This window comes from Salmo trutta, chromosome 18, assembly GCF_901001165.1.
Source record: "Salmo trutta chromosome 18, fSalTru1.1, whole genome shotgun sequence".
NCBI classification, from domain to species: Eukaryota; Metazoa; Chordata; class Actinopteri; order Salmoniformes; family Salmonidae; genus Salmo; species Salmo trutta.
Genome location: NC_042974.1, coordinates 50,246,934 through 50,260,139, shown reverse-complemented (window position 1 = coordinate 50,260,139; position 13,206 = coordinate 50,246,934). Strand labels below are relative to the sequence as shown.

The following is a 13,206-nucleotide window of genomic DNA, read 5'->3' as shown; positions in this document are numbered from 1 at the left end:
ACGACAGCCAAACAGTTCTGTCAGGTATCCTAACATACTAAACAGAAAACAACCACCCACAAAACCCAAAGGAAAACAGGCTACCTAAGTACGGCTTCCAATCAGAGACAATGAAAGACACCTGCCTCTGATTGGAAACCATACTCGGCCAAACATGGAAAATGAAGCATAGAAAATGAAAACTAGAACAAATTCCCCTTGAACCAAAAAACCCCAAAACACACAAAACAACCCCCCTGCCACGCCCTGACCATTCTACTATGGCAAATTACCCTTTTCACTGGTCAGGACGTGACAGGGGATCAAATACTTTTTTCCCTCACTGTACCGTAATTTCCGGACTATTAAGCGCACCTGAATATAAGCCGCACCCACTGAATTTAAAAAATAAATATTATTTTGAACATAAATAAGCCGCACAAGTCTATAAGCCGCAGGTGCCTACCGGTACATTGAAACAAATGGACTTTACACAGGCTTTAACGAAACATGGCTTGTAACAAAAATAAATAGGCTTTAACGAAACACGGCTTGTAACAAAAATAAATAGGCTTTAACGAAACACGGCTTGTAACAAAAATAAATATGCTTTAACGAAACACGGCTTGTAACAAAAATAAAAAATTAGCAGTAAGCTTTAGTTGTCTTTTTGCACTGAGTCAATTCCTCACGCTGCTGTTTCCTCACGCTGCTGTTTCCTTATCATCGACTCATTAAGACCAAGCTCCCGTGCAGCAGCTCTATTTCCTTTTCCAACAGCCAGATCAATCGCCTTCAACTTGAAAGCTGCATCATATGCATTTCTCCGTGTCTTTGCCATGATGAGGGTGACAAAATGACTACCGTAATGAGAATGATGGGAAGTTTGAGAGCGCTCCATTTAATCTAAACAGTAAACAAAAAAGTTGTTTGACCTTAACCCGTTCGGCAATTTCATTGGTCTAATGAAAGCTTCATGCCGCCAAAAAACTGAACACGTCACAGAATGTTTTTTTTTGAAAAAAAATTGAAACCGGGAAAAATCCATATATTAGCCGCGTCATTGTTTAAGCCGCGAGGTTCAAAGCTGGGAAAAAGTTGCGGCTTATAGTCCGGAGTTTACAGTAAGTTATTAACCTGCTGAAAGGTGAATTTGTCTCCCAGTGTCTAGAATGCTATTTTACAGTAAACAAATTGACAACAGACTTTCAGCACGCTTATAGGGAAGGACATTAAACAAGCACAGCACTTACACATATGGCTGAGGATTTGTTGAGAGAAATTGATTAAAAAAAGATTGTGGTGGCTGTTTTATTACACTTCAGTGCGGCTTTTGACATTATCGATCATATTCTGCTGCTGGAAAAATGTATGTGTTATGGCTGTACACCCCCTGCTATATTGTGGATAAAGAATTACCTGTCTAACAGAACACAGAGGGTGTTCTATAATGGAAGCCTGTCCAACATAATCCAGGTAGATTCAGGAATTCCCAGGGAAGCTGTTTAGGCCCCTTGCTTATTTCAATCTTTACTAACGACATGCAACTGTCTTTGAGTAAACCCAGAGTGTCTATGTATGCGGATGACTCAACACTATACACGTCAGCAACTACAGCAACTGAAATGACTGCAACACTTGACAAAGAGCTGCAGTTAGTTTCAGAATGGGTGGCATGGAATAAGTTAGTCAAAAATATTTAAAAAACTTAAAGCACTGTGTTTGGGACAAATCATTCACTAAACCCTAGACCTCAACTAAATCTTGTAATAAATAATGTGGAAATTGAGCATGTTGAGGTGACTAAACTGCTTGGAGTAACCCTGGATTGCAAACTGTCATGGTCAAAACATATTGATACAACAGTATCTAAGAAGGGGAGAGGTCTGTCCATAATAAAGCGCTGATTTACCTTCTTAACAGCACTATCAACAAGGCAGGTCCTACAGGCTCTAGTTTTGTTGCATCTGGACTACTTTTCAGTCGTTTGGTTAGGTGCCACAAAGAGGGACTTAGGAAAATTGCAATTGGCTCAGAACAAGGCAGCACGGCTGGCCCTTGGATGTACATAGAAAGCAAACATTAATAATAAGCATGTCAATCTCTCCTGGCTGAAAGTGGAGGAGAGATTGACTTCATCACTACTTGTGTTTGTGTGAGGTATTGACGTGTTGAAAGCACGAGCTGTCTGTTTAAACGACTAGCACACAGCTCAGACACCCCACAAGACTTGCCACCAGAGGTTTCTTCACAGTCCCCAAGTCCAGAACAGACTATGGGAGGCGCACAGTACTACATAGAGCCATGCCTACATGGAACTCTATTCCACATCAGGTAACTGATGCAAGGAGTAGAATCAGATTTAAAAAACTGATAAAATACACCTTATGGGGACTGTGAAGAAATACAAACATAGGCGCAGACACATGCGTACACACACATGATAACATACGCACTATACACATACGTACACATGGATTTTGTGTTGTAGATACGTGGGAGTGGAGTAGGGGCCTGAGGGCACACACGTAGTGTGTTGTGAAATCTGTTATGAATGCATTGTCATGTTTTTAAAATTGTATGCCTGCCTTAATTTTGCCTTAACAGCAGCTAACGGGGATCCATAATAAATACAAATATAAATACAAACCAGGTTTTCCTCTAGGATTTTGCCTGTGCTTAGCTCTATTACGTTTCTTTTTATATACAAAAAATCCCTAGTCCTTGCCGATGACAAGCATACCCATAACATGATGCAGCCACCACGATGCTTGAAAATATGAAGAGCGGTACTCAGTGATGTGTTGGATTTGCCCCAAACATAACACTTTGTGTTCAGGACATAAAGTTAATTTCTTTGCCCCATTTTTTTGCAGTTTTACTTTAGTGATTTATTTGAAACAGGATGCATATTTTGGAATATTTTTATTCTTTACAAGCTTCGTTCTTTTCACCCTTCATTTAGGTTCGTATTGTGGAGTATCTACAATGTTGTTGATCCATCCTCAGTTTTCTCCTATCACAGCCATTAAACTCTAACTGTTTTAAATTCACCATTGGCCTCATGGTGAAATCTCTGAGTGGTTTCCTTCCTCTCCAGCGACGGAGTTAGGAAGGACACCTGTATGCTAGTTGTGACTGGGTGTATTGATACACCATCCAAAGTGTAATTAATAAATTCACCACGCTCAAAGGGATATTCAATGTCTGCTTTTTTCTTTTTTACCCATCTACCAATAGGAGCCATTCTTTGTGAGGCATTGGAAAACCTCCCTGGTCTTTGTGGTTGAATCTGTGTTTTAAATTCCCTACTCGACTGAGGGGCCTTACAGATTATTGTATGTGTGGTGTACAGAGATGAGGTAGTCATTCAAAAATCATGTTAAGTGAGTCCATGCAACTTATGTGAATTGTTAAGCAAAAATATACTCCTGAACTTATTTAGGCTTGCCATAACAAAGGGGTTGAATACTTATTGACATTTCAGCTTTTCATTTTTCATAAACAATGACACAATCTCAATTAAATCTATTTTAAATTCAGACTTTAACACAACAAAATGTGGAAAAAGTCAAGGGGTGTGATTACTTTCTGATGGCAATGTAAGTCCCAGAAGAGCTGAGAAAATTATATGAAATTGGGACAATTTGTTTTCAATTATATGAACAGGAAATTACTAAATTAAAACAATTATTCTCAATGTAATGCAGCTAATGTAGTTTACATGGTCTCTGCTACTGTTGCAGAGGGTGGGCCTATCGACTGCATTCTATTTTCATCCCTGAAATTGTGCTTTGTTTTTTATCCAACCTAGTTCTCCAAGGCTTCCACTGGCATTTACAAAGCTACCATCAGTGATGACAGAGGAAAGGATCAGTCCCAAATTGAAATATCCGGCCATGGTAAATATTAATATGAAAACTATATTATGTTGCATCTGAAATATTGTCTTACTGTAAACATACTTTGAACAAAATGTTGTTTTATCAACATCTCTCTTACAGCCTTTGATGAAATAATCGAGAAGCTTTCTAAACTTGCTGGTAGGTACTAATATCTTCTTGATTGTCACTTCTCTTTTTAGTATTAAAACAAATTTGTTATCAGTTTATTCTGCTTGTTATTCAACCAGTGCAAGAAATCCGTTAGACTCACTTGATCGTTAGATTGCAGATAATTTGTTCCTCACACAGTTCTGTGGTTTTTCTCAGTGCAGCTAAATCAGTACAGCACAACTAATGAGGAGGATTGCACAGCCATTGGGCATATCAAGGGTCCTGTTACTCCACCCTCATGAACTGGGCTGCAAGTAACATCTGTACTGTACCTGTCATCCTAGCCAGAAGTCGTATCTCCATTACGGCATTTATTGCACTGATTCCGATTCCCAGCACCGGCCAACCAATTAGTAAACCACTGCAAATACCCAAGTTGTATATATCTAAGAAGATATGTTAGCTTAAGAGAAGTATAGAACATAAATGTCAGCATATGTACACTAAAGGACGCATGGTTTTTACTTTTTTCTCTCTCCAGGATCCTCTGCAGCGGAGCTGGCAATTCACTGCACTGCAACAGGCATTCAGCTCCACTGCCACATGAAATACTACACAGAGGAGATGAAAATCCATTGGCTGCATGCGTAAGCATATGCACATTTTTTTGGGGGGGGGTACTTTTTTATTCAATTATGCAGATAATTAGAAATTATGGAAATGTTTATGGAAATAGAATCCACACAAGGTTTTATTCCAAGGCTTAACATGAGCCAGGCATGTAAACATGATTTGAGATTATTATAAAAAGGTGGTTATTGAAAATGAGTGACACAAAAGGGAGACTAAAGACTGCCTCTCTTCACACACTATCTATACAAAATAAATCTATCATATTTACAATTTTCCCAAATTATCTGTTCTTTGGAAACAATTATACAGGCCTACTGTACCTAGCAGAATAGCTACAGGATTTTTAAAAAACACTCCCTCAGGCTTGTGGGAAGTCATTGGTTACAGCAGCTTGTGTAAGGCAAACCAGTTTCAGCTAAACCATGCGTGGGTCTTCTAATCCCTGTATGAACATTTTGAAGTAGCTGCTTCAGGTCTTTACTTTCTTGCAGTGTGCATGGCACTGACAGGGGGAACATGTTTCAGCATGGCAACAATTTCACACACAATGAATGAACAAAGCCTACCATTTCCCATGATTCCTCACAAATTTGAGCTGGGCAACTTTCAGGACCTCCCTGACTGCTAAGAGGGCAATGGCACATAAATAAGATAATTATGATGCTCAAATGGTCCAGCACAGCAATTGTAGCGGGTCATTATTTGATAGACTACTAGAAAGTACACTTATTATGCAAGAAATCTGGACATTTGACTATTTTCATTAGAATCAATCACAATTTCATATTATGTTTTTTTGATGTTCTCCTAATAAATTCCTCATCGAGCTACCTGTGAATTTCAGTTGATACCATGTTTCATTGACTGCTCTTTGAGTAAACCAGTAGGGACCTACTCAATCCAACGCAATGGATCCCAAAAACAATACTTATGCTCCATCGGTTCCTCCCCTTTCACCCTTTCAGGGAAAGTAAACTCTCTCACTCTGAGAAGGTGCATATTGGAGGTACCCCTGCCATGGCCATTATGGAGATCCTTGAACCCACAGAAAAGGATAAGGGTCTGTACCACATCCAGATAATAGATACGGAGAACACCTACAGTCGCACCATTGACCTTTCTGGAGATGGTAAGTCAGACGATATCTGATATTGACTATGCATGTTGTTGTACTTGTACTTTGACAACCTACTTCTCCGTCAGTCTTGCAAATAGCATAATAAATGAATCCCAAGAGTGATATTAGCACGTTCAGCATGTATGAACCTCAATGACAATACCAGGATAATGGTAAGTTCCATTTTTGTTTTTTGTATTCACATGCATTTGTAGTTGTCTTCATTAGTATGTGTACATATCTTAGTATGTGTACATAACATCTTAGTATGTGTACATAACATCTTAGTATGTGTACACAACATCTTAGTACGTGTACATAACATCTTAGTACGTGTACATAACATCTTAGTACGTGTACATAACATCTTAGTACGTGTACATAACATCTTAGTACGTGTACATAACATCTTAGTACGTGTACATAACATCTGAATGTAGAAAAAGCAGAGGTTGTATATCATTACCATTGCTCTGGCAGTATATCAATGAGGTGGAGTCTTCAGTTGCACCACAGTAATGAGATCACTGGACATCTTTATTAAAATGACCAACTACCAAACACTGTTGCAGTTTTTGCATACCATCTCTAACTATTGCCCACACGACTGTTGTCCTGCCACAGTCTTAGACTAACCCATGCAGTGTCCAGTCTCACACTGTTGTTTTGCAGATTTCTACATTTATAATTAAAAGGGCATCTCTGCAGCTGGGTACACAGAAGCAAGCTGCATATTTAGGCAAATCCGGGGGATGAAATAACAGGAACAACAATATTAAAGGTGCAATCCTGGCTCATACTTCAGTTAGTCAACATATTGTTTGATGACAAACATAATCAAGGGCTGGTCCCTGACAGGTCATGCGATTTTGTGGGCTGGAAACAGTAATGAGTGACCGAGGATGAGCTATTTCAGGCAAAACAGAACAACATTACAATATTGAGGTATGATATGTCTCTGCCACACTGCTGTTGTGTCTCCCAGACAAGTAGCAGTAAGTACAGCCACAAAATTAAATAAAGTAGGCTACTCCATCTACACTTCAAAATTGGTTCCGTATGGTGTAACATTAATGAAACGTTATGAAAAGCCCAACTGTAACCTCTCTTTTCTTTCTTCGTTCACAGCTTACGATAAAGCCTTTGCGGAATTCACAACACTAAAGTAAGATAATCACGTCATAATTCTGTTCAGTGTTCATTTCATGCACATATATGTAGGGCATCAGTACTGTATAAATGCCACGTTCCTACAGCTAAAATGCAGCTCGGATTCCTACATAGTGTTAAAGTATTTGGCAAAGCAGAACATGTGTACGGAGTCACAGTCTTGGGGTGAAATATAGCAAGCCTCACTGTGCTAATGAACTCAATAACAATGTCATTCTTCTGTTGTTTTCCAGAGAGGAAGCATATGCTGAAGCCAGTGAGTACCTTCTCTTGTCATAATGCTAGATCGTGGCTCTGTGGGAAATCTTTTGATTCAGACAATTTTGTGATTATATGATATCTACATTTTTAGACCGTGGCAAAGTGCTGGGCGGTCTGCCTGATGTTGTTACCATCATGGAGAAGAAGGTAATTTACATTTTATTTAGCGATTGAATACAATTATGTGAATATATTTAACGCTAGAACAGGTAACCAGACATGATTTAACACATTGGGAAAGTCAGTGTCAACTATCATAACCAGGTGGATGCAGCTGATGTCTATGCTCCCAATTTCCATTCAATCTGGAGAGCCTTCTGATTGTGTCCACTGTAGCTTATAGTTGCATTATACTCTGCACTAGATAATCACCCATAGGGCGAAGATTGTGCAGATATATTGCCTTTTACAGCACTTCATGTCTGGTTTCACACAGCATATGAAATATTGTGGGGTAAGCATAAACTGGGGTCCTTATGAAACAAATACAGTGTGATGTATGTGCTAGGAGTATTCTGTAGACATGTCATAGAGGTATATGGTTTACATAATGGCAGAATAGAGCTACTTGTAAAGGTCACTGACACGTCTCTCCAAAGTGACTACACACGCTTGTTTGTAGTGTGATTGGTTCTTTTACCTTGATGCTACAAGAGGGGATATTTCCAGCGGATTGAGAAACATGCTCATCTCAGAAAGGCAAAGACAAGAGACTAGCGAATTAGGACATGATAAACATAGTAAACTCTGATTAAATTAAAGAACAGCACTGCTTAGGTGAGAACAACATGAGTAACATTCTATGTTCTTCTGTTATATCTGTGTTGGTAACCAAGGTCTTTCCATTCCTTCAATTCCTTTGCCCCGCTTGGTAGACCCTGAGTTTGACCTGCACAGTGTGCGGAGACCCAAAACCTCAAGTCACCTGGTTCAAAAATGGTGCAGAGGTGTATCCTGATGACCAGTACTTGGTGTCCCTCGAGTCCGGAAAGTTTGCCAGTCTCACCATCAAAGGTGTGACCCTGGAAAACTCTGGCAGGTACACCATGACGGTGCAGAACAAATATGGAGGAGAGTCTGTGGATATCGTTGTGAGCATCTACAAGCACGGTGATACGATTCCTCAGGCCAAACCAACTGTAACGCCCAAGTCGATTATCCCACCTAAACGTCCTATTGAGATCCCAGGTCCCAAGGTTGTCACTCCTTCCCCAGCCCCTGCTCATGTCTCTTCTCCAGCCGGTGCCAAGTCCCCCACCCCTCCTAGGGGACTTAAGTCCCCCACCCCAGCTCGTGGCATGAAGTCCCCTACCCCAACAAAGAGAAAGTAAACAACAAAAGCATTTCAATTCCAAAGAGAGAAAGGAAAATAAAAAGTGATTAATCTGGTAGCATGAGTCATCAAATAGAAAGTTATTTAACAGTAGATATCTGTCATTTTTCACTGAAGATGCAGTTGAGCTCTCTTACACTTTTTCTTCTTATGATAGAGCCAATGTCTCGGAGAGAAAGAAAGGGGGTTTGGGAGCGGGAAGCCAAGAGATATTTAGTGTGTTGGAAGTTGTGCCACAAAAAAACAGAGAGCTTGTCACCAATGTTTACAAAGCTGAATGAGCCTTCTAATGAACTTGGCTCTGTCTCCCTTGAGGCGCTTTGGTGAAAAATGGCCAGCTTTGATGTTTAGTTTATTAAATCTCTGTTTTAAAAGCTGCATTTTCAATTAGCTGGTGGAATCTTGAGGTATTGGCTCTCCCTACGGATGGATAACCCCAAAGTGCTGGACCTCCACTTAGCCCATAGTGGCAGGTGCGGCGTTTCTAGTCACTGCCCCAAATAAATCATGTCACCCTCCTCGCCGCTGCGTGTCTCCCCCTGCTTTTGTGTTAATAAAAAAGAGCCAAAATCACTTCCCACTGTGTCGTCCCTGAGCTGTTTACTGTTGGGTTCCAGCGCACACTCACCCAAAGTGTCTGAATGCAGCCGTAGTGTAAAATATGTAAACAATTAGAGTGGCTACAGGCATATCTGAATCGCATCAGTACTTTTCACAGCCTCTTTGCCCACTCTCATTTTCAAATCGACAAATCACTTCATGTATGGCTGTTTGCACATTGCAAACTTGCCACCAGATTCACCAGTATTCATTGGGAGTTGTAAGTAAAGCATCTCCACAAGGATATCGTTAATATACACAATCACACGTCTACTTTTGATGGGAAAGGAAATAACTTTATTCATGTTGCCTTCTCCTAACCTAATTGAGTGTGTTCAATTCAAAAAGCCAAATATGAGACATGTCAAGCACAAGCCAATTAACTATTTGCGTCATACACTTTCTGGGTAGTTGATAAACTGTTTCAGCTTGATACACTTCAAAGCCCTAGCCCTTGAAGTAAATTTGCAACGTCACAGTTTTTCCTCATTTCACTGATAAACTGTCTCTAGTAATCATTACACTGGAGTTGGGATTTGATTGGAATAATTCAAATTAAGGAAAATGGTCTTATTTAGCTTTTGAAATAATTATAAATGTAAATGTAATTAAATCATACATATTTAATCACTGGAAAAAATAGTCAATATAAATCAGCGTTTTCAATAGTAACTTATATCAATCAATTATGTAAATATTGGTCCTAGTTCCCATCTATCTCTCACTCGTCCCCTGAAAAATGTTCATACATATGGATTATTGCTACTTGCAAACAGGCTCTAAATGGAAAAGCTGTAGAGCTGTATTTGTAATCCCCCATCAATAGCCTAAATGTGCATTTCAACTCAAATACAGTATAATATTGGAGCCATTCCTTGAAATGCAGTTTTGAACAGGTATTCTATTTCCTATGACCACATGGTGGCACTGGTGCTTCATACAGACACCTCCCATGTACAACCGCTAAACCCGATGGGAGCCACCAGTCACTGAATCATGTGGCTTACTTTTACACATCGATTTGCTGTGGGAGGATGAATCACAAAACTACATTGTGGACAAAATACCACCCCAAATACACACAAAAGCAAGAGATTTATCTACTTACTGCTCCCAAAGGGGCTATTCAACAAATATGAAGATAAGAACATGGCTGGAAAAGGAGGATATTCAGTGCTAATAAATAATAAATTTCTACATTTAGAATAGTTCTAATATCTCCAAGGTATATTCAAAAGAAACAATCATCAACCACAAGTGATTGCTGACCAATAATACTGTAATATGGGAATTATCTATTATAATTGTAGGTCTCACTTTATTCTGTATGGTGCTGCTTACATTTGGTATTTATCAAGTGTTTACTAGGAAATTATGTGTTATCGCTGGGTTGTTTCTGGGTACTTTTACAACACAATTGGCAACTAGTACCTGGTACCAATCAATGCTGGGTGAATCCCAAATAAACAAATATATAATCCATGTTATTAATGTATAATGTACCATAAGATATGGCGCTATTAAATCTTTTGATGACTGATCATCAGAGGCATCATGCACCCATTGTTTTTAGAACACAAAGTATATGAGGATGAATTTTTGAAACACCTGAAACGTTTTCCTGCAATCTAGAGCCATAATCTTTATGGAGCACACTGCCACACTGCCAATCTAGAGCACACTGCCATGCGATCTCCATAGACAAACATTGACAGTAGAATGGCCTTACTGAAGAGCTTAGTGACTTTCAACTTGGCACCGTCATAGGATACCACCTTTCCAACAAGTCAGTTTGTCAAATTTCTGCCCTGCTATTGTGAAGTGGAAATGACTAGGAGCAACAACGTTTCACCCGCAAAGTGGTAGGCCACACAGGCTCACAGAACGGGACCGCCGAGTGCTGAAGCGTGTAACATGTAAAAATAGTCTGTCCTCGGTTGCAACACACACTCCCAAGTTCAAAACTGCCTCTGGAAGCAACGTCAGCACAAGAACTGTTAGTTGGGATTTTCATGAAATGGGTTTCCATGGCTACGCAGCCGTACACAAGCCTAAGATCCCTAAGCGCAACGCCAAGCATAGGCTGGAGTGGTGTAAAGCTCGCTGCCATTGGACTCTGGAGCAGTGGAAACGCTTTCTCTGGAGTGATGAAGCACACTTCACGATCTGGCAGTCCGACGGATGAATCTGGGTTTGGCGGATGCCAGGAGGATGCTACCTGCCCGAATGCATAGTGCCAACTGTAAAGTTTGGTGGAGGAGGAATAACAGGTCTGGGGCTGTTTTTCATGGTTCGGGCTAGGCCCCCTAGTTCCAGTGAAGGGACATTTTAACGCTAAAGCACACAATGACATTTTAGACGATTCTCTGCTTTCAAATTTGTGCAAACAGTTTGGGGAAGGCCATTTCCTGTTTCAGCAGGACTATGCCCCCATGCACAAAGTGAGGTCCATACAGAAATGGTTTTTCGAGATTGGCGTGGAAGAACTTGACTGGCCTGCACAGAGCCCTGAACTCAACCCCACTGAACATCTTTGGGATGAATTGGAATTCCGACTGCGAGCCAGGCCTAATTGCCCAACATCTGTGCCCAACCTCACTAATGCTCTTGTGACTTGAATGGAAGCAAATCCCTGCAGCAATGTTCCAACATCTAGTGGAAAGCCTTCCCAGAAGAGTGGAGGCCTTTATAGCAGCAAAGGGGGGACCAACTCCATTTTAATGCTCATGATTCTGGAATTTTTATTTTTATTTCGCCTTTATTTAACCAGGTAGGCCAGTTGAGAACACGTTCTCATTTACAACTGCGACCTGGCCAAGATAAAGCAAAGCAGTGTGACAAAAACAACAACACAAGACTTACACATGGGATAAACAAACATACAGTCAATAACACAATAGAAAATCTGTATACAGTGTGTGCAAATGAAGTAAGGAGGTAAGGCAATAAATAGGCCAATAGTGGCAAAGTAATTACAATTTAGCAATTTACACTGGAGTGATATATGTGCAGATGAGGATGTGCAAGTAGAAATACTGGTGTGCAAAAGAGCAGAAAAACAAATATGGAGATGAGGTAGGTAGTTGGTTGGATGGGCTATTTACAGATGGGTTGTGTACAGCTGCAGCGATCTGTAAGCTGCTCTGACAGCTGACGCTTAAAGTTAGTAAGGGAGATATGTCTCCAACTTCAGTGATTTTTGCAATTTGTTCCAGTCATTGGCAGCAGAGAACTGGAAGGAAAGGCAGCCAAAGCAGGAGTTGGCTTTGGGAATGACCAGTGAAATATACCTGCTTGAGCGCATGCTACGGGTGGGTGTTGCTATGGTGACCAGTGAGCTGAGATAAGGCGGAGCAATACCTAGCAAAGACTTATAGATGACCTGGAGCCAGTGGGTTTGGCGACGAATACGTAGCGAGGACCAGCCAACGAGAGCATACAGGTCGCAGTGGTGGGTAGTATATGGGGCTTTGGTGACAAAACGGTTGGCACTCTGATAGACTGCATCCAATTTGCTGAGTAGAGTGTTGGAGGCTAATTCGTAAATGACATCGCCAAAGTCAAGGATTGGTAGGATAGTCAGTTTCACGAGGGTAAGTTTGGCAGCATGAGTGAAGGAGGCTTTGTTGCGAAATAGGAAGCCGATTCTAGATTTAACTTTGGATTGGAGAATGAGATGTTCGACGAGCAGGTGTCCACATACTTTTGGTGATGTAGTGTATATTTTTCTGCATAGGTTATCTAAACATACCTCTTTAGCTGTTCAATTGTCATTTTAATGAGGGTGTCATTCGACTGTTGTAAATCACACATCTCAATGTACTGCACTAACATGCCTAGGCTATTACATCAAAATTACAACACAGTACATGGGATCATAACACACATCATCAATACAGGCACATCATGGCATAATAATGAATACACAAATATCATGATTTAAATCAAGTATTTTTCTTAATATCCATACCTTTTTAGCTGTCTGTATCCTCCTGACTTGTGGTTCTTTTTTTATAAAGAAATGAAATATGCTTCTCTACATTTCTGCTAGAATCTGGGTTGAAGATTGAAAGGAATGTGAGTTTTATTCAGTACATTTGGTAATTGCTTGCTTTTCT

The 13,206-nt window shown here is 40.3% G+C and overlaps 1 protein-coding gene across 2 annotated transcripts in view; it reads left to right on the top strand.

The window, feature by feature from the left end:
* The window catches only part of LOC115153449 (myomesin-2), a 29,901-nt gene extending 20,838 nt beyond the window's left edge, over positions 1–9,063 (top strand). For both annotated transcript variants that reach the window (XM_029698900.1, XM_029698901.1), the window contains exons 29-36: positions 3,794–3,881; positions 3,984–4,022; positions 4,516–4,621; positions 5,573–5,736; positions 6,853–6,889; positions 7,128–7,150; positions 7,247–7,302; positions 8,031–9,063. In XM_029698900.1, coding sequence (XP_029554760.1) covers positions 3,794–3,881; positions 3,984–4,022; positions 4,516–4,621; positions 5,573–5,736; positions 6,853–6,889; positions 7,128–7,150; positions 7,247–7,302; positions 8,031–8,486 — 969 coding nt within the window. In that variant the 3' untranslated portion in view covers positions 8,487–9,063. The remainder of the gene's footprint in view (positions 1–3,793; positions 3,882–3,983; positions 4,023–4,515; positions 4,622–5,572; positions 5,737–6,852; positions 6,890–7,127; positions 7,151–7,246; positions 7,303–8,030) is intronic.
* The last annotated feature ends 4,143 nt before the right edge of the window (positions 9,064–13,206 follow it).